The sequence below is a fragment of the Lates calcarifer genome, linkage group LG24 (assembly GCF_001640805.2).
Source record: "Lates calcarifer isolate ASB-BC8 linkage group LG24, TLL_Latcal_v3, whole genome shotgun sequence".
Lineage (NCBI taxonomy): Eukaryota > Metazoa > Chordata > Actinopteri > Centropomidae > Lates > Lates calcarifer.
In genome coordinates this window covers 7,104,862-7,127,077 of record NC_066856.1, presented here as the reverse complement: position 1 = coordinate 7,127,077, position 22,216 = coordinate 7,104,862, and the positions used below count along the sequence as shown (strand labels likewise).

At 41.0% G+C, this 22,216-nt stretch overlaps 2 protein-coding genes across 3 annotated transcripts; both read right to left on the bottom strand.

The window, feature by feature from the left end:
* Positions 1-97: 97 nt before the first annotated feature.
* Positions 98-14,691, bottom strand: pdcd6 (programmed cell death 6). 2 transcript variants are annotated; one of them, XM_018702045.2, is made up of 6 exons: positions 14,462-14,691; positions 9,888-9,949; positions 2,757-2,801; positions 1,788-1,958; positions 1,161-1,270; positions 98-976 (listed from the first exon to the last, which is right to left on the bottom strand). In XM_018702045.2, the coding sequence occupies exons 1-6, from the start codon at positions 14,542-14,544 to the stop codon at positions 878-880; spliced, it is 570 nt and encodes a 189-aa protein (XP_018557561.1). In that variant the 5' UTR covers positions 14,545-14,691; the 3' UTR covers positions 98-877. The 2 variants fall into 2 exon arrangements, with proteins under 2 accessions (XP_018557561.1, XP_018557562.1); XM_018702046.2 differs by having other exon boundaries at positions 1,800-1,958; positions 14,462-14,688.
* Positions 14,692-16,014: 1,323 nt separating this feature from the next.
* LOC108900803 (transcription factor 7-like 1-B) lies at positions 16,015-19,470 on the bottom strand. Its single transcript, XM_018702040.2, has 8 exons — positions 19,162-19,470; positions 18,860-18,928; positions 18,349-18,419; positions 18,147-18,257; positions 17,875-18,031; positions 17,533-17,640; positions 17,364-17,412; positions 16,015-17,215 (listed from the first exon to the last, which is right to left on the bottom strand). Exons 1-8 carry the CDS (start codon positions 19,468-19,470, stop codon positions 16,896-16,898), a joined length of 1,194 nt encoding a protein of 397 aa, XP_018557556.1. The 3' UTR covers positions 16,015-16,895.
* Positions 19,471-22,216: the final 2,746 nt, after the last annotated feature.

Here is a 22,216-nt window from a genome sequence, read left to right as displayed (position 1 = left end):
TATTTAGCTATGTTGATTCCACGGTTCCCCCTGCAATGCAACGTGACTGTAAAAAAAATAATAAAATAAAATAAAATAAAAGCAGACTCCACATCAATTTTCTTTCTTTCTTTTTTTTTTTAATAAAAGATTTCTCTTTTGTGCTGTTTTCACACATTTTAAGGCATCATGCACAAAAAAATAAGCCATACTAAAGGCATTATGCTTGCCCTCTACCAATGTTTTAATGTTTGAAGATTTGCTGTTAAAAATAAGTTTGTACAAATATGGCATGTAAGCTGGCATGTCAGTGAATCTCAAAGCAGAACATCACCTGCTTTCACAGTTTTTGTAAACATGGCTTTGAGCAAAACAGGGCTGAGGAAAAGATAAGAGAAAGGGAAAGCATGCTTCAAAGTGGGGGCTATATTTCCCTGAAAAGCATGCAATGCATCTTAAATAATATGTACAATGCATCATTTTACTCATAACAGAGTTTTTTTGTAATTGTATCAATTAAAGTTAAGACATTAAAAAGTTTCTCGACAATAAGAGACAGACAGAAAGACAGATGTGTCCATAATATTCCCCAGTGGAGTCCCCAACACAGACATTGTTCTGATTGGTCAATGAACAAAACACTACAAGATTTTTTTTTTAAATACATCAAGCTTTGTGGTTGTACTGTCATGTGGAGGGTATTACAACCTGAAAAAAAATAAATGTTCCTATAAGTTTTCTTATTTTTTTATAAATTTGTGTGAAACAGCCCAACTGGGGCTAATATTTGGGTTTTAAAAAAAATCTTGTAGTGTCTACCACGGCAGACATTCGGGAGGTGCCGGTAGCTTTGGCACTTTTGTGTCCAGTTGTGCTCTTCTGTGGTGTTCCATGTGCGTTATACTATATTGAAGACCATGGAAAGATACTGTTCATATGAAACCTGGATCCAGCCATCCTGGTCTGTATCGTACCGCCTGAACACATCAGTCAACCTCTGTGGAAAGAGGGGGCAATAATAAGAAATTTCACCTCATGAGCATAATAACAAATCTCAAATCACCTGAAGTCTGTAATTCAAAATGGATGTAAGTGGGGTTTGAATACTTAATGGAGTGACTGTACCTGCATACATGTGAAAAACAAAGCTGGATAAATCTGCTTTTGTGTAAATGTGTCACCTGTAGTACGATACAGCACTGGATGAAGTCATCGAAGGCCACCTGTCCCTTCCTCTGGCGGTCAAACTTCTCGATCAGCGTGCTGTAGAATTGGTCTGATAGACGATATCCTGTGAAATGCACAGCAAATCTGATGTCAGCAACATAACCAGACATCCTATGTGATGATGATTTTTGGGTGATTTTGGCTTCTTGGTTAGCCTTCATTATGGACACCTAATGTACACACCAGGGGAATCAAACCCCATAAAACATTGTTTAGGTTCAATCACGGTTCAGCCAGCGCTAACATAATGCTACAGCAATCTGTCTTCGCCAATTCATTTGGTTATTTAAAAATGTGCAGTACTCCATATTATGCAGTACATGCACTGAATTGTAGATTGCAGACTGGAGCTGCTTATCAAATATAAATAAAAGGCTATATGACTATTTTCTACATGAGTAGTGAGTATAAAGTAGGGCTAGTATTCCTAACTATTCCCCTATTACATGCAGGTCTATCCAAACACACACAGCTACTGAAAAGACAAATATCCGACCTTTTGATGCTGAGAAAGGATAGTCCACAACAGACAGCCACAGAGCCCTCCACCACAGTAATTAAATTTAAATATATAAGCATACTTTGCAGCTCACCGAATCCAGTCAGCGCCTGTTTAAGCTCATTCTTATCAATGAAGCCGGAATTGTCCCTGTCGTAGGTCCTGAAGATGTTCTGCCAGTCTGTGATGTACTTCCACACACCAGCAAACTCATTGAAGTTCACCCCGCCTTTATTTTCCCTGTCGAACATGGCTGAGGGAAAGGGGGAAAGACATATTATTCATTCTCTCTCTCATACACACACACTTGAGACAAATTCTACAACGTGAAAGCAATCATGCCATCACACAGAGATGTGTATAGTGTAAACTGTGGGTCAGAAAAAGACTGTTCACTCTAAACTAACTCCAGTTTCCAACCACCTCCTAAAAAATGGAGTCTTATCACAGTTTATGCTTCTTGCTGGGGGCTAATAAACAAATGATTTATTGAGTATAGTGCTGTAGGAAGGGGAGGTGATGGAATTAGAGGGATTTACTGTGCAAGTCACACAACTAAAAGGGAACAAAATATAAGAGACCTGAGCAGAGATATTTTTAACAAATTTCTGTTTTAACTGGGAGCAATGACAGAAACATTCAAAGGGTTTGCAGTAAAAATAAATTAAAAAAAGGGAAATGAATTCAAATGTACAAAGTACTAGTAATACAGTTACAACTGCCTTAAAAGTGTAAACAGTTATATAATATATAATATTCGTCTTTTTGAGTCTGAGGCAATCGGCAGCTGCCTTTTGAGATGAGCTTTTCCATTTCCTTGTTGATGATCCCTCCTCTTCCCTTAAGTGATGACTGCAGGTTCCCACTAAAGCAACAACTGGAGCCAAAAATAAGTTTGTTTGTGCCTTCAGATTTGTCAAAACGTAACGAATTTATATGGTCGTCATGGAGAGGGGGGCAAATAAACAGCTTGCCTAGTCTGAGAACAAGAGGCAGTTTTGTGAAAAGTAATGGAGCGGCCCATTGACGGTACGCTCCGTCAGTTACTTACATATAATGGAGCGGACTGTCACTGGATTGAAAGGAGTCCATGTGCCTGTGAAACAGAAAAATACCAGTTACATTCCAATGAGGCCAGTGCGCTATTTTGGTATCTGTTACAACAATAATGATAAAACGTCTATAGCAGTTTCTGCAGCAGTTAAAGATACATGAGGGTGACAATAGATAAGATAATCACAGAGCTACACAGGTAACAATTATAAGTGAATAAAGGCATTACATTTTTAGAAGAGACTTTTAAGTGTGGCAGCTCGCTTTTTGTATAGATAGGCCATTGTAATAGACCTTTTTCACTGAAGACATTTTGATATGTATGTGATATGATAGGTGTAAATAACGTTGATAGATGAATTCCATTTATCTGTGTTGAGTTCAAGGTCCTAAGCTGTGTCAATATATATGCACAATGTTTTTTGGAGGGCTCATTTTATCATATGTCATTTCACAGTGCATCTCAAACAGTTCAGACAATAATAGAATAGATAAGAATGGAATAATTATAAGATGATAAAAACTATATTTAAAAAGTGGGTGTGAGGCTGCTGAATAGAGGATAGAGAGATTCAACTACCCTGACTGCCTCCTACAAGGCTTTAGTGTCACTGTTATTGTAGCTGGAGTACCCAGTGGTGATGCCATATGTCAGTGTGCTCTCAACTATACCTCTATAAAAAGGGAGCAGGAATGGTTAGCGGGGGGGGGAGTGTTGCTTGCTTCAGGTTTCTTTAGCAAGTGCAATCTCAGGTGGCGTTCATGGACTCAGCGAGCCTGTCTGAGATCTGCACTCCATGGAACTTCATGCTCTCCACTCTCTCAACTGTGGAGCCACTGATGCTGAGGGGGTTTGTGCTTAGGCTTTGACCTTTGTAAGTCAACAATTATCTCCTTAGTCTTGTTGACAGTGAGTGCCAAATTATTGTCCATACACCAGCCCACCACTAATTAGGCCAACCACTGTGGCATTATCCACAAATTGATGATCTTGTTTCCCCTTAGTCTGGCAACACAGTTGTGTGTTAACAATGTAAAAAGCAGTGGGCTGACACACAGCCTTGCAGGAGGTTCCAGTGCTCAACGTGATGAAGTCTGAGGTTCTACTGCCAACACAAACTGACTATGGTCCCTTAAACAGGAAATCCAGAATCCTGCGACAGGTGAAGTTTCTCCACTAGTATCTGTGGGATAATCATACTGAATGCCAAACTGATATCTATGTACAGCGTTCTAGCATGGGTGTCTTTATTGTCTAGATGAATTAAGTCCTGTGTGCAGTATGGATGATACTGCACCTTCCATAGATTGGATGGGGGCAGATGAGACGTTCAAAGCACTTCACATCACTATGGGTGTCACAGCAGTTATCGTTCAAACAGGCCACAACTGGCTTCTTTGCCACTGGGATTATTGTGGGGGGTTTTGAAGCAACTGGGGACTGTGTTTGACCCAGAGAGTTGTTACAGATGTCTGTTAGAACATCTGCCATCTGTTCAGCACATCTCACATTTTCATCCATAGGACACACTATATATGAATATACCTGTCATCTACATGGTCAGAAAAAGACTGATGGGCATTTATCTTAGCAGAGGCTTTATACTTTATAGCCTTCTTCACACTCCCAGTTCTTAAGACACTGAGATTTATCAGGCCATCTAAATCCTTGCTGATTCACCATCTCATTTTATTACAGTTCAGGGCAAGAAATATAGAGTGAGTTTGGGAAAATGCAGAGAAGTCAGAACACAAGAGAACAAAAATACACCAGAGAGAGAAAAGAAAAAGAAAAAAAAAAAAACAAGAGCAGAGATAACCAGGCGAGCAGAGGGAACAAAAGAGAAGAGACGTATGGAGATGAGAACAAGCAAGCAACATTTGGAGTTTAGATTTTGTTGTAACTTGAACTCTTTAGCTTACTTTTGCTGACCCACAGTGAATTTCCTCTGCACAACACTATCTGCAGACCCTAAAACAGAATCTGCAGAATTGTAACATCTCATCGGCACAGCGTGGAGACTTTTTCACACTGTGCTGTTCCTGGCTGGTTGGTTTTGATTTCCCTCCATATTTCAGCAATGCAGTAAGCAGGTTTGCAGTTAAAATCCATGAAAGCATAGACCTTTGAAACAGAGCCAACTAATTTCAATAAAAAGATAGAGAAAGTGCATTTATGATAAAGTTATGACTTAAAGACTTTTGCCTGTTTAAACCAAACAGAGGACATTTCCTTAGTGAGGCTTTCTGAGACTGTGGGTAGAGCTGTGCTTTGCCCAGACACAAGGCTCTAACTGGAGATGGGGTCTGAGCCAGGATCTATATTCTTAAGACCTTAACACACTAACTCTCCCTTTTATATGTTGATTCGCCCGTGACTACCTCCCATGCTGCCTTAGAAGTAGGGCGACATGGACCCGCTATTCCGCCTCCATAACTTTTATCAGTGCAATATTCATGCCTTGATAAGACTGTGTAAAAAGACTAACATGATTGGTTAGTCCTTTTATTTGCGATGCGAAAGCTCAGAAAAATCGACCTCGGTGCATAATATTTGTGTACTTATGACAGAAACAACACTAATTTGACAGGCAAATTAATCACATGAAAATACAACTTTACACACGCAGTGTAGTTTCCCACAGGATGAAGCTTATGAATTCCCCCCCATTGTTTTTTTCCATCATCTGATCAAAGTTTTAACGTGTCCAATAATTGGCTTACAACCAAATACGTGCTAAACTTTAGGTAATCCCATTGGCCTCAACTGTACTTTGTGTTTAACAGCAACTGTTAGCATGCTAACATAATAAACTAACACAATAAACGTGGTATTATACCCACTAAACATCAGCATTTTAGTACTGTCTGTAAGAGAATGACAGCATGCTGATGTGATTTTGATAAGGATGGCTTAAATCTGTCCTTTAAAGACCTGTGACAAAAATATCTGCCAAGCGGAACATTTTGAAGTTGATAAAATAACCTTGTCCGGGCTCCTTTGTGGGTAATTTACCTCAGACACATTTTCAAGATTTCTTTAGTGAAGTTTCTGTTTGACACGTATGCCAATTCTGATATATCTGCAATAAGCTAGTATCAGCTAATATTTAGGCCTAGCTGATTTATCAATCTTGTAGAAAAGTGTAGAGAAGTACAGGAAGTACTGAGATCTGAGCATCATAAAAATCACAGTAAGTCAAATGTAACCACAACTAATATCGCTGAGATAATGAAACTTGCTCTCCATATAAATCATAATGGGAACATGAAATTTCATCTCAACTGTGTAACTCAAATTGTTACATTTCAAGTTAAATCTCCAAGACCTGCCTATCAGATACCAAAGACTGCCAGACAAACCAAGGCTGCTCAGTGTGAGGTGGTCAGTATGGCTGAGATGTTTGTTTGCATCTGATTGCCAACTGGGACAATACACCCTCTGTCTGGTCCACACAGTGGGCTCTCTCACTCACCAGCTCAACTGCCAGTGGCGAGGTGGCGAGAGAGAAGTGAGGAGAAAACGAGAGAGAAAATATAGGAGGTGAGGAGAAAGGCAGACGGTGGAAAAACAGACTGAACTGACCACAGAGTATACACACAGATGTAACGGTTGTGCTGGAGCTCAGTGAGATGCTTGTGCATATGCACTTAACATATGTGAGCATGTGAACTTTTACACAAAAACCCTAATTTTTCAGCTACACATCTCACAAAGTAGTTTCACAGACTTGAACCAAAACGCACGAGCCATTGCTGTTTGCCCAAGGTAATGGATTGAGCTCAAGATGTATAAGGAAAAATATTACAGCTCAGAGTAAACATTAAGGGATGACCAGGCGAAAAAATCACCACTACCATCTGAAACCTTCTATTTCCATTTACAATATTTAATAACACTACAGGATTCAACCAAAAGATCATTAGTCATAACACATCAGAAATAATGACTAGCCAGTGGGTAAATCAGCCGTCAGTGAATGCATCAAGCATCTCATCCACTAGTCAGCTAAACCAATAATGGTTTAACTGAATTTGTGATTGATAACACTGTGAAGATACTGATTAGCTTAACACTGGCTGGCAAAAATCAATACTCATCACTATCTTAACAGCGTAACTTATTTATACGAAACCTTACAAATGTAGAGATGTGAGGGTAAGGGTTGCTGAACAAGCACCCAGACTCCCGTCATTCAGCCAAATCAGCAATCTGCACAGCAAGCAATTGCTCCTTTAATCATGTTTAGTTTTGTTTTTGTGCATCAGGGACCATGCACAAAAAACATTAATCTAAAGCAAAGTGAAGAGGTTCATTTTACTAATAGATTTAGCTAATAGTTAATTTCCATCTGCAGGCCCTGGGCAGGTGAGAGCAATTTTCATGTCTATCACTGCTACAACTCTTACACTTAAGTAAATGACTCAAGGAAAAGTACAAATCTGTGTGTAGTATCCACTCACTGTTGAGCAAAGAGAGACCATATTTATAGAAAAGCTACAGGGAATATACACATTACAAACATGCAGCACTGAGCCAATCACAGTCTGATCAGGGACGATACACTGTCACACCCCAGACTGATAGAGGAATGGAGAGAACCCAAATAGAGAAAGAGAGCGCGGACGAGTAGAAAAAGTGGGACTGAGTAAGTGAGTATGGGGCTAGAGACAAACAAAGAAAGTGACAGAGGACAAAGCAGACAGAGGACACAGCAGGCACTGAGCCGGTGCCATATCCTCCTGAGGAATGTAGGTAGATGAAATAGGAGAGGAGAGGAGGAGATGCTAAAGTCCATCTTAAAAAGTAATCTGGTGAAAGAGAAAATGGGTTGGAAACTGCTCTAAATATTTCATCCCATTGGCAGATTTTTCACTTTGAAGAATTTTCGTATGCATAGGTATTGAAGGCAGCATATGGAGAGGTAAGAAAAAGACAGTATGTGTTGCACAGACAGCAGACAATGGAGGAGTATAAACAGTATAACAACTCAGGCCTTCCTCCTCAGCCTCAATATTTTACACACACTGCTCCCCTGAGGGAAGAGGAGTAAAAAAAAAAAGGGAGTAGAGGAGAGGGGAAGAAATAGATGATGAAGAAAGGTCAAGAGAGACAACAACAGGGTGGCAGACAAAGCTTAGCTGATGGTATGAAACGGGTGTAAACAAAAGCAGCATTTGTGGGGTCAGCAGAGCTGCGACAGACAGTGGCAGGGTTGGTGACTTAAGAGAGCAAACTGCAGGACAGGATGGAGCGCAGTGTGTTCAGCTTCACTGGTTCTGTTTTATATCACAGTGAGCCTAATGAACTGCCAGGAAACCTGCTGTTTACTACACGCGCAGTCACAGCAATGCGTCTTCTTTCATGCAGGCAGACACGCACAAACACAACACATTTATACACAACATTGGTACAAAATCACACACACGCACACCAAGTCTGTAAACAAAAAAGCTACAAAAGAAAAAAAATCAAAAAGGGCTACTTGCTGACCGTAGCATAAAAATAAAATGAACACTCATACATACTGTAGATAAACACACATGTTCATGCATGCACAAACACACACTCACTCTAATCAGTATGCTGTGCCAGAGCCACTGCGCAGCCTGATAACAGCTTCTTTCACTGCTGCTGCTGGCTTTGATTCCTCTTTTTTCCCCTCTGAAGTTGCCCATAAAAATAGGTTTCTGAGGAGAGTAATCTGTTCAAAAGTCTCTGAAAAGCTGTCCAAGCAATTCAGCCATAAACACATTATATTTTAATGAGAAGACAAACAGCAACCTGTCCTACAGTTTCCAGGCAAACTGTGCTCTGAAATACATGTCTCATTAATCATTACCATATTTCACCCAAGCTGTCACATTGAGAGGAAGGTCAAGACACGACAAGTGCTGGTGCAGTGTTGTGCGTGGGCATGAAAACAGATATTTTACCAGCCTGCTATGTTGTGGCTGCTCTTCTTCAGTCCGAGCAGGAGCAAAATTGACTTCACTGACTTTGATTTGAGCTCACCAAACATTACAATACAGTGTTCTGCTGAGAAACCTTGGGGTCTGGTATTCATCTGGATGTTAATTTGAGACGTACCACCCACCTAAACATTGCTGCAGACCAAGCATGCATCCCATGGCAACAACAATCCCCAATGGCAGGGGCCTCCCCCAGCAGAACAATACTCCCACCACACCACAAAAGCTGCTCAGAAATGTCTCGAGGAGCATGGCAAAGAGCCCATGGTGTTGACCTGGCCGCCAAACTCCTCAAATCCTAATCTAACCCAGCAGGTCAACACCTAGGGTTCCTTATTGTGTTCCTCAAGACATTTCTGAGCATTGTGTGTGGTGTGGTGTGGTGTGGTGTGAGCATTGTCCTGCTGCGGGAGGCCCCTGCTACTGGGGAGTGTTGTTGCGATGAGAGGGTGTGCTTGGTGTGCAACAACCTTTAGGTGGTAGCATCCAGATGAATGTCAGTGTGACTTTGTTTCTTTTGCTAAAAAAAGTAAACTAGGAGAATTACAGGATTTATTTTACAGTCAAAAAGCTTCGTAGCTTCATAGCTTCTCACGCTCCAAAGCACTTAACAATACTGACGTGAGGCAATGTAGCAGAGCATTCCAATTAAAGGGAGAGTGTACTTTATACATCAAACCATTTAAAATCTATGCTGCAGTATCAACATAATAGACTATGCAATGCAATTTCTTAATAAAATATTACTAATTTTAAAAAATAATAGACCACAATCTCTAGGTAATTTACTCAAATTACAAGAGTACACTATTAAACTTAGACTGATACTACTTTATCAAAAGGTAGCTCTTACAGTCAGGACTCAAGGTTTCCCAGCAGAACACTATATTGTAATGAGATGATCAGTGTTATTCACCTGTCAGTGGTTTTAATGCTTAACAATTTCAATAAAGACTGAAAATTATAACCTTTATGATGGTGGGATTTATTGCCAGACTGCTGTATTAGACTGCATTAGTTTTAGATAGGTGTATCTAATAAACTGACAACTTAGTGTATAAGAAGAGTGAAACAAAAATGGTGATGGCAGAAACTGAAAGAATGAATACCAAAAAAAAATTAAAAAAAAAAAAAAAAAAAAGACACTGATAGATACCATTCGATAAGGCCTGCTGAAGCTCTGAGTCCGATATCACTCCACTCCGGTCCTTGTCAACCCTGGGGAAGAGAACACAGATTAGATACTGCCTGTATTTACCTCTTCACACACCCACAAACTCCAACACACAATAGCAGCGGGCATCGGCACTCGTCATCTGAAACTTTATCCTCCTGAGCACGTGTTAGTATTTCAACAGTCCACTGGGGCTGAATGGAGTTCTACGATTAAGACACACAAAGAAGCGTGGCACAGTAGTAGCTCCCCTGAGACCGGCCAGACAAGCTGGGTATGTGTGTGTGTGAATGTGTGTGTGCTGAACAGCAAAGAGAAAGTGAATGTTGGCAACTGTATGAGAAACTGATAGTGCTATCAGCATAGTGTCAGCTTGCAAGAATCTGGTAAATGTTGAGCTAAACAAAAATGCTTTCAATAAGTGCTCTCCAAAGGGGGTTGTAAAGCTGCAGCATTACATAGCTTACATTGGCTTAGTGGTTCAGAACATGTAACCACAACGTCCCCGGTTTGATTCTGACCTTTTTTGTATGTATGTTATTACCACCTTTCTCTCCTCTTGCATTTCCTTTCTGCATCTCTAGTATCACTATCAAATGAACTCAAAAAAATCTTTAATAAAAAGGTTTTCAAGGGGCAAAATAAAGACATATATGATGATAGAAAAGTGTCATCTTTCCCCACTTCTTTACTTTATCCAGGACCTAGGTTTTAAAGCTGAAACAATTTATTAGTTTTTCTATTGACAGAAAACTATTGTCAAATTTGATCATTGCTTAAGCAAAATGCCAAATATTAACTTCTTTAACATCTTCAAATTGCATTTTCTGTCAGATGAGCAGTCGACAACATTTATTACACCGGAGAAGCTGGAACCAAAGAATGTTTGGCATTTGTGCTTGGCAAACAAATAAAAAGATTACTCGATTATCACGATCACTGACGCAATGACGGTCTGGGTGCTCCTTCTTTACATGAAGGCTTTTTAATTCTGTCTCAGTATTTAGAGGTAGAACTAAAGAAACAGGAGGTGCTGGCTTGCTGACAGGCATCAAAGAAAAGAAGGGAATACCACACTTATAGGACCAGTGTGTAGTTTTTATTGGACTCTAGCTGTGAGAAAGCAGATTGCGACCAACTGAATACCTTGTGTGGATTAGTGTGTTTTTTTTTAAACCTTTGGAAGTTATGTTTTTCTTTTTGTGTTTGCAGAGTTAAACTAAAAGTACAACTTAGAAATACTTTCTGGACATGTCATTATTTCCAGACCAACATCCAACAGTTTTAGGTCATGAAAAAAACAGAATCTGGAATGGGCAAGCATGTGGGAAACCCCCTCACATAAAAAGGTGTTCATGGCAAAAGTATCTGAAAGCTGTAAGGAGCTCTAGTTTTACAAATTAGGTCAATAATAGGCTAAATTACTTTTGTGCTTACTTTTTTTTTTATTGTTTAATCATTTCCCTAATAGTTAGCTGACACAGTAAGTTTCAGGATAAATGTACAAAGATCAACTCTGACTCAGCTATGAGTTCACTGAGATGCAGACATAAAAACATTAACAGGCTGGTCTATGACACAAATAACAGGCATCCAAGCTGTGAAATAATGTAAGCTACAGTAATGTAGGTTCTGTTATGTGGCTTAGTCAAATATCCAGTGACTCAGTTGTTCCTTAGCAACCGGCCAGGCCCAACCTTTCAACACAGAGCACACAGTAAACACACTCGGAATACCAGTGGAGAAGAAGAAGGAGAGGAGAGCCCAGTGTGGGCTGGGTTTCCCTGACACTTTATGTGAGGTCATATCACATTGTCTGCAGCCTTTATGGCTCTCAGGACAGTGATCAGATATGTCTCTGTGTACTCCACCCTTTAACGTCCCCCAACCTAAAAAATAAAAATAAAAACAAACCTAAGGAGACCTGCCTGGTCTCCCTGGGGAGAAAAACAGCTCTCGGCATACCTCCATAAACGAGAGCTTTGTCACACTGGCGGTGCAGAGTGGTTGGGTTAGTATAGGCAGTGGGGTACCCAGCCTTTTCCAAACACTGACAGATTAACTCAAAGAAGTGTGTGTGCGTGCAGCATAACTCTCCCCTTTCTCCCTTCTCCCCTCCTCCAATCTTCCTTTCACTAACTCATTCACTCAGCCTCAGGTAAAGTTAATCATAACAGTTTTACATAAAGCAAGCTGACTGTAAAAGTCAAAAACTCCCTCTCACCTTTTAGCACAGACAACCTATCTTCACATTGTCAAACGCAAAACTAGCATGTAAAAAAGCAGGACGACATAAACCACCCTGGCCGTGTCAGTGATTATGCTCAGATTTTCCCATGTTTCACTGTGTCCTATTAAACAATCAGGTTGGAATATGGCTTGTGGAACAAAAGTCGCCCTACTTTCCACATAAACGGTCCAAAATTAAGGCAATGTCACCATGGCTACCATGGCAGAAAAATAACAAAAACTTTCAAATTAAAGCTGCATGTTCAGAAAAACTTCCCAAGGAAAGTCTGTTGCTATTTTTTCTACTTTGATCTGAGCCAGTTTCTGGTTTGACAGCCCACATGTTTCAGTGATCCTGAGGCTTCATGTCAGTTTTAACCAGTAAAATCTCCCAGTCCTGTTCAAATAGTACAACTGTTCAAAAAGCTCTGATTTGATTGTAAAAATATCTTGTCATCCCAAAGTGACAAGTATTGCCACTGAAGTAGCAGACAGTCAATGAATATGTTGTTGTTCTTGCATAGCAATTAATCTGTATTGCTGATCTCAATGCTACACAAAACTCGATGTTCTTCACTCTTGAAGGGCGGGGTTCAAACATTTTTTTCATACCAGCAACGAGAATAGAGGCAAAAAACAGAGAGAATGTCTTCCTCATGATTCATTCTATGTCAAGTCATGGAAGTGAATATGTTTAAAAAAACATGCATTCAACTAGAGGCCGGTTAAAGCACGACTGCGGTCTACCTTCACCATTCACTGTGCAAAACACCTTGAGAATGAATGACTATTCAGTCCACTGACATGATACATCCATTCAAAAAAAAAGACAGATTCATGACTAGAAAGGGTAAAAAGAGACCTACAATGAATGACCTAAGCTGTGTCTCTCTGTGTGTGTGTGTGTGTGTGTGTGTGTGTGTGGTGTGTGTGACAGACGGGATTGAGAGGCCTCCCCTTCAAACTATGCTCTATTGACTCTGATCACATGACTGAGGGGATTCCAGCACTGCTCTGCCAGATTTTCACCGTGTGGCACCGGATGAGGCAGCACAATGCTCATGTGAGGAGATGACTATGTGTGTGGTCATGAAACTCATGTTGTTTGTATTTGTGAGAGTGACGATGATGGTCATGAGAAGTGCTGTTTGTGTGACTCTGAATAAAAGACTGTGACTGTGTGAGAGAAACAGAGACAGAAACAGAGAGAAAAGATATATATGAGACAAAATGTATACATCTGACCTAATTTCTAGAGGGTTTTGCACCATATATAAATAATTCATTATGGGGGATTCAAGCCTCGCAATGCCCGCAGCATCTCAACGTTGTGAGAAAGCAAAGCAGAAGGGAAAAAAAAATCCTCTGCAGTATTACATAACTCTATAGTTTACTATTACCAGGGGCCAAAGCATATCAACCATTTCCCTCTCGGTCTACTACTATGACCTTTTTAGCTGCTGACACACATTTGATTAAGGTTTAGGGGAAAATGAATGACTATCAGTTGCTGAAAACAGCCACTGCACTGAGACTGTCACACCAAAAAAAGGTGTGTGTGTGTGTGTGTGTGGGGGGGGGGGGGGGGGGGTAAATGCTGAATATGATCCAGTATCCAGTATTTAAACCAGTTCCCAATAAATATATACACTGCAGCATACAGGCCTACAGTTGTCAGATTATCTTTTTTTTTTTTTTTTTTTTTTTTTTTAGGAATTGTTCTCTGCTGACTTGGTGAACATACATGAAACAAATAGTGGCAGAATGGGTCATTTGTTAAATATTTTCTCATCTTGGTATTTTTGAAATAAAAAATCTGAAATTGAAGAGTTTTTCTTTTGCCGGAAGAGTGGGGCAAAACCCCTCAAGGACTCCTGGAGGTCCTTGGAGCCCAGTTTGGAAATTCTCACTGGTGTAAGGAGACAGTCCACTGATTGAGCCAGCTTCACTTATAGGCAATTTAACACCTCTAATGAAGTAATGTGAGTTTAAGTATGTATTGTAATGCGACCTGGTGAGTGACGTGTAATAGCTATAGGCTATATATACTACCGTACAGTAGTATTACCAGGAAGCGCAACCACTGAGGGCTAACCGTAGTACTGATAAATCACAAATTTCACTGCGGAGATCTGTTCTCAGCCAAAAACAGTGACAATGACTTAGGGGTGAAGACAAAAACCGAGCTGTCAATGAAACGTTTACTGACACCACCATTCAGCTCCACTCTCTTCCTCCTTCGTGCTACAAACGACAGCAGTTTTCACTGCGAAGCGGAGTGAGACAGGCAAAGAGCAGCGGAACAACCCGCCTTTCCCCACACTCACCTCTGGAAGATATTCCACAGGAAACCCTGGTCCGGAGGAGCGTTGATGTGCGGTGGGGCTCTGTAAGGACTGTGATACGCCATTTTAAAGGGAATGGCCAGTCAAAATAGTGCAAGTGAGATAGACAGACTGCGCTTCCTTCTGCAGTAGTTTCTCCTCTAAGCAGCTTTCAATCAGACTCCACCGCCCGACGTTAACGTTACTGCCTTCCTCCTCGCACACAGAGGCGTGGCCAATCATTCACCACTACCCTTAAGCAACGAGGGTGACGTCACATTTTCCTCTCTTTCAACCATAACTGAGTAAAAATAGAAACTGTAATATTTGAGAGGCGTCTGGTTTCAGGGCTTTTCTAAGTTACTAAAACTGGTGTTACAATTAGAAAACAAACATTCACCCTTTCTCTTAACTTTCAAAAACAATTTGTTAAACACTTAACATGATCTTTTGATTAAAACCTCTTGTTTAGGAAACTTGGAAAACACTTCCAAGTTCTTGTGCCAAAATATGCCAATAAAAATACTAAAATTTAAAAGATAAATTGGCAAGCTATGATGATGTTGGTGATAATGATGATGATGATGATGGTGATGATGATGCAGTGAAGTGAATTTTACATTAAGTGTGTTTTTTAAAAATCGGTTTTGGGATATTTAACTCAAAATTCATTCAGAGTAAGCCAACTAATTAAATCAGGGTGGGAACACTTGTGAATTTAGTTTATACCATTATAATTTGACTAATAACAGTAAAAAAAAAAAAATAAATAAATAAAATTACACTCCTAATGAAGAATATGGTTCTTTTGCAGCTGTCTGCCTCTTCACACACCACTTGTGTGAGGCACTGTTCTCATGGGGGTCAAAGCCTGTGCAACACTCAGCTATCTGACCTTTGAAGAGTGGAGAATCCCAACAATAAACAAACGCTTATGAGAATAATTATGGCTTGGCTGTGAAATTTGTTTCACACATTCATGGATCCCAGAGAATGAATTTTAATAACTCTGATCTCATCAACCACAACCATCTGCTCAAAATGTCAAGATTTAATGAAATGGGCAATGCAACAAGCATCTCAAAAATAATAAGATACGAGTAAAAAAGTTTCTTGCAGGTGATACAGGGGTAGGCCTGTCGGAGGAATACTACTATATTATTAGTATATTATTATTGATATTATAGTATTAATCGGGATCACTCATTACTCTTTGAAACTCAAACTCATATACATGCACCCTTTGACAACAGATCACAAGTATAAAAGGTAACACTGATCTGTATGAATATGTATATGCAAATCCCTTATTAGAGCTGTTATTAGCTCCATGATTCAAAATCACAATTAAAAAATTCCTCAACATTTGATTTTTCACTGAACAGATCATATGCTTGTTATTATCTTAGGTTAACTCTGAAACTTCAGACACAGTTCTGCTCTTATATTTTTAAGTGGATATAAGTGGATATAAAATCAGTCTGTTCAAGGTCAATTTCAGATAAATTACAGACAAATTCTAACTGCTATTTAAAAAAAAAGTTAACAATGTCAGGTATGCTTGCAATTATTTATTCACTCATTCACTGCATAAGGTGCAAAAGATGGAAAGTCTTCAGTTTTTCATATTTTGTAGTTGCAGCCATGGTCTAAAGAAAGAACTTTCCTCATCAGTCTCTGGTCACTACCCCCTAATTACAAAAAGCAGAAATTTGGTTTTAGTCATTTTTGCAAAGGAAGGGAAAAAAAGGATGGAATAACTGACCCTACTGACCCTTTGCAATCACATTTGAAATTTGGCTCAGGTTCCTCCCATCTCTCTGGATCATCTCTGAGCTATCTCTGCACCTTGGCTGGACTCCACCTGTGGTAAATTCAACTGACAGGACATGAGGTGGAAAGGCACGCTCCTGTCTACACAAGGTCTCACAGTTGATGATCTACATCGGAGCAAAAACCAAGCCTTGAGGTCGAGGGAACTGTCTGCAGAGCTTAGAGACGAGATTGTGTTGAGGCACAGATCTGAGCAACAAAAAATGAGCACAGTGGTTTCCGTAATTTTTTTCCATGATTCTTTTTTTTTGTAAATGGAAGACGTTTAGGACAAGCAGGACTCAGATCTGGCCACCTGGCCAAACTAAGCACGGGCCTCAGTGATGGACTCCAGTCAAGGTGTAGAGACGTCTCAAAGATGATCGAGAGAAAGGCGAGGAACCTGAGGGTCTGAACACTTACGCCAATTTTAAGTTTCAGTTTTTAAAAAAATTGGAAAAAATTTGGAAATTCTGTTTCTGCTTCGTCATTAAAGAGATATTGAGTTTCAACTGATACTGGGAAAAATTAATTGAGGCTACAACATATCAAAATGTAAAAGATGGAAAAGAAACTGAAGATGAATTGCACCATATATGACAATGAATTTGTTGTGAAAGAGGGGTTAGAAGAAGGCAGCCGAGGCTGCGGAGTGACGGGAGGCGATTTCTGCTCCGTCATTCACCGGTGGCAGGTTAAAGAGGTTGCACACAGGCAGAGTAAATGGAATCTCTCTGTCAGGAAGCTTCACCAGGACTGTCTGTGTGGTGGTAGAAGACATCGGGCCTCCTCTCACAGTGTGAGGAGCCTCCAGCACTGTCGGGAAGGTCGGGGCCCGCGTCACGCCTGTCCGTGTGTGAGCAGCCTCCATGGCAGCTGCCTGTGAGGTAGAGGGCGTCATCGCTGCTGTCTGCACAGGTGTCACACGCTGCCTCTTGGCAGATGCTGCAACAAACAAACACTGATCAGTCCACCGAGGCTTTATAAAATTCTATCACAGCTAGACACTGCTTTTTAAACTTAATATTTCTGATACAATTTGCATCACATTTCTAATGAAAACACACTGTGATCCACAGAAATGTTGTCCCACCTTCAGCCTTGGTGGAATCCTTGGTCCTCGTCCTCTTTTTCTTTTTGCCCTACACAAAAACAAACATGTTAGACTTTCTGTGATAAAAAGTCTGTGCAGTGACTGTGTTGCACCATCTAGTGTAATGACATAGACATGTACAGGTTGTATGTGAGCAGAGTGCACATACATAGTTGTCCTTCGGTGACCAATCAGGGTATCGCTGTTCGTGGAGCCGTCTCTCTCTGTCAGCCTCTTCGAAATATTTAGCCTGTTCCTCTTTTGATAGCGCCTGCCACTGTGGACACATAACAACCCAGTGTCAGAGCACTCAGCGACACACAACTACATGCAACTACATGCAACTACATGCAACTGCAGGCTGACTAGTGCTTGGTTAAAGGGAAATTTTTTAAGTTGCCTTAGACACCACTCAGTGCATGGCTACAAAAAACATGCAAATATTTGACTGAGTCATAACCAAGTTTGTGTGACACAGAGCGTCTCAAACACACAGAGCAAAGGCACTCACCCTCTGTCCAAGGATAGTGTTCACTGTGGCACTCTCAGTGATGTTCAGTTCAGCTATAACATTTGGTCTCTGCTCCTTCCTGAAGAGCATGAAGGCGTTGGGCGGCTTTTTAATGTATGGCCGGTCATCATCTTTTTGAGCCTCACGATTTCTCTTTCTATGGGAATACAGAAAAAAACCAGAATAAGAGCATGTACCACCGCTGTGTAAAACTGTGAGGAAAGTGGGAGGAAATGGAAAGTCCACTACCACAGATCATGAGCCTCACTTACTGTGAAACTGGTGGGACCAGTGGAGGAGCAGCAGGAGTAGGAGCAGGAGCCGGAGCCGGAGCCGGAGCTGGAGCTGGAGCTCTTGGAACCCTGTAAAGAATCCCTTCTTTCCTAGATGAATAAAAACAGACAGATACATTAGATAACAGAAAACTGTGAGGAAACTTGTGTGTTTGTTTGCATTTATTTGTGTGTTACTTACAATATTTTATATGGAACCAGGTGGTCCTTCAGGTGTGGAGGGATGCCCATCACTACTGGCACGTTGTTAAACTGGACACACAAACACACACAAAAAAGGTGATGAGACAAGCCAGAATATGACAACTAAAACCTCCTGTTCAAAAAATCACCTAACTATTCCAAACATCAGTGGTGGATGTTACTGTTATTACTGAATAACTGATCACTTTTTAAGTTAAGACACTGCTGTCAGACTGCCAGAGTCAGAGTGAGCAACACTTACACTGATTTACTGATCTAATTAACCTGCAATTCAGTTCAGTTAAAAGATGTACTTAGGCTCAGCCTAACATCTGAAACACCTCTTCTAAAAATGTGACATTTTTGTAATGGAGTTCTGAACTGGAGCAGGACAAAGTCCAGCTGTGACTGGTTCAGCACTGAAATTAATGACATCTTTAAACCTGCTGTCTACTACACCACATCTGTAACCAAGATGCTTAACAGTGAGTGGTTGACCGGGGTTTTACCTGCTGCGGGGGAGCACAGACGTTTGATGGTCCTGGGCCGCCATACGCGGGCCACTGATATTGCAGGTTCTGTGAAGACGTGAGATCGGGGAGGTTAAACCAGCCACAATACACACTCAGAATATCATCTTCCATGTACGCAAACACACACGCTTTACTGTAAACCAACAGTGATTTAGTAAATGAAAACCATAATGAGCACCACAGGAACTAGTAGAGTTTGAGATTCAGTTTCCTTATATCATTTTATGCTTATATCAAATTCCTATGAATCTGTCTTTCACCTACACTTAGTATCTTACCTGACCCTGGCTGTAAGGACCTGCCTGGCTGTACCCTTGACCTAACTGCATGACATTTTGATCATACAGAGGTTGTTGGTAGATAATGGGAGCAGCCTGTCTAACATTCAGTCCAGGAGGAGGCACCAACGGCTGTTCAAAGTGGTGTGGCGGGGGCACACACCCACCATATCCTCCGCTCAGGATTTCCTCTAGGTCGGCGTCAAACCCTGGCTCAACGGGAATCGCAGGAGGGGTGCAAAGATGAAGGTGAAGGTCCACTAGGCGAAGCCGGAGGCAGAGGGCCAGATGTGTAACCTGGCATTTCATTTGCCATCAACGGCTGTTTAAAGCTGTCTGGAGATGTTGCAGGGGGGATGCACCCAAGATATCCTCCGCTCAGGATTTCCTCTAGGTCGGCGTCAAATCCTGGCTGAACGGGCATGGCAGGAGGGGGTGAAGGTGAAGGTCCACGAGGCGAAGCCGGAGGCAGAGGGCCAGATGTGTAACCTAGCATTTCATTTGCCATCAACGGCTGTTTAAAGCTGTCTGGAGATGTTGCAGGGGGGATGCACCCGAGATATTCTCCGCTCAGAATTTCCTCTAGCCCGATGTCAAACCCTAGGTCAACAGGAATCGCAGGAGGGGGCAAAGATGAAGGCGAAGGTCCATGAGACAAAACCGGAGGCAGAGGGTCAGATGTGTAACCTAGCATTTCATTTGCCATCAACGGCTGTTTAAAGCTGTCTGGAGATGTTGCAAGGGGGATGCACCCGAGATATCCTCCGCTCAGAATTTCCTCTAGGCCGATGTCAAACCCTAGGTCAACGGGAATCGCAGGAGGGGACAAAGATGAAGGCGAAGGTCCATGAGACAAAACCGGAGGCAGAAGGCCAGATGTGTCACCTAGCATTTCATTTGCCATCAACGGCTGTTTAAAGCTGTCTGGAGATGTTGCAGGGGGGATGCACCCGAGATATTCTCCGCTCAGAATTTCCTCTAGCCCGATGTCAAACCCTAGGTCAATGCGGGTGGCAGGAGGAGGCGAAGGTGATCGTGAAGGTGAAGGTGTAGGAGGCCAAGGCGGAGACAGAGGGTCAGATGTGTCACCCAACATATCATTTACCACCGCCTGGAAAGTGTCAACCACGTCTCCCCACTCCATCTCCTCTAAGAGGCGTTCAAACTCTGCAGGGATATCCATCGTCTTGACAGATGACAGATGTTTGTTGCCGTGTCCCTACAGTTTGTGGTCTCTCAGACTCTGACTCTTTCTTACTGAGCTCCTGTGACATTGATAGGAGGACGATTTTGAGACACTTTTATAGAAAACATAAAAGTGTCGGGGATGAAAGTACCATGTGCAAACTAGTTTCTTTGTTAGAGTAAAGGTGAGAGGGAGCAGCGTTTGACTAACTGCTGCCATAGGAAGCACTACACTGAAAACAAAACCATGGCTTAACTCTGTACCCTCCACTGCATTTACCTGACAGCTAAAGTAACTTCTACTTTGAGGTAAATATTTTGTGTAGCTTATTTAATCTAGCTTATTTAAAATATGATGCACTGTTTAAAATTCAATAATCCAACAATTGGTTTTACCTCGGTATTCAACATTTAAATGCAGCTTTCATGTTGATGAATAAATATTAATCGAGCAATATAATGTATGAGGATATTAAACAGAGGTGTGTGTTAAGTGAGATCAGTATATACTGACTGCTAAAAACTAAAAGCGATTTGGCTCGAAACCAACACATGAAAACCTAGCTTAACAACTAGCTACGTGAGTACTCACCTACTGCGCTCGCGGACGGTTCGGTTAGCTAGCAATCGTTGTGTTTTTGTCTTGAAAAGTGTTTTTTTTTTTTTTAGTTTTCCTCGAGAATAACAGGTGTTAACACTGTGAAGTCCACAAGTGAAATGAGCCAAGAGATTCACTTAAGAATGACTCCTTGTAATGTCACGTTCTGTGGAATATTATCGTCACAGCGTAGTTTAATAATTCTGTTCTCTGTGCAGACCATGGTTCTGCATCTGGGTATGAGCAGGTCCTGAGAGGTAGTGAAAAACACTGAATTCAGACCCAAACCTGCAGAAAACACTGAGTGCACTGCGTGTAGCTCAACTGTAGAGTCTGTATTATTCTCCTATGTTTAAAACCACTCATTTAAGTTGCCATGAGGCTCCACTCACCCATAACACGTTCATACAGTGAACTGATTACAACCACTGTCCCATCTCCTCTCTCCCCACTGCAACACAATTTTGAGGTACTTGTAATTACAAGTGGGAGAAGTAGACAAATTCTTTACTGAAGTAAAAAATATTAATACAGCAATGGTACAAATCTTGCAAACAAAATCCTTTTTAAAAAGTACATTATCAGCAAAATGTGTCAACAGTATATAAAGTAAAGTACTTGTTCTGCAGAGACAAGTACCTCTGTATAAATATATTTTATATAGACATGGTTGGACTGCTACACCATGCAGCAGTGTGTACACAGCACTTTATTGTTGCAGTTGCTCGTGTTAGTTAGTTGCAGCTACTACACTGTAAGGTAGTTTAAGTCCCCTGTTTTCAAGCCACGCAGTCAGGCCCCATGTATTTACTTATTGATCTATCTATTTGTACTGAGTTTCTGTGTAAATGAACACAAATGCACAATACTGAGGGGGCAAGCAACAAAAAATAAGCTCTTATTAATCTGAAATTTTCCTCTGTCTGGCTCCTTTGATTCTCCCTTTCTGACAGGCCAAAGCATGGCGTACAGCATATTTAGTTTCGCCTTCATTTAAACAGAAATATTAATGAGTGTGGTTCCCTTGTTTATTTGCACCCAAAGAAACAGAAGTTAAAACTGTATAAAAAATATATATATTGCAATGTTTTCAGGGTTTTTAATCACAAAACCACACAAGTGAGGTTATATATCAAGACTGGGGAGGGGATTAAGGTAAATTAATTCAAAACTGGTGCAGCTCTTAAGGAGCAGTAACTTAAAATTAGTTTGTACTAGGCCTGGGCGATATAGTCAGAAATGTTGTATTGATTAAACAAAATTCAGTTGATA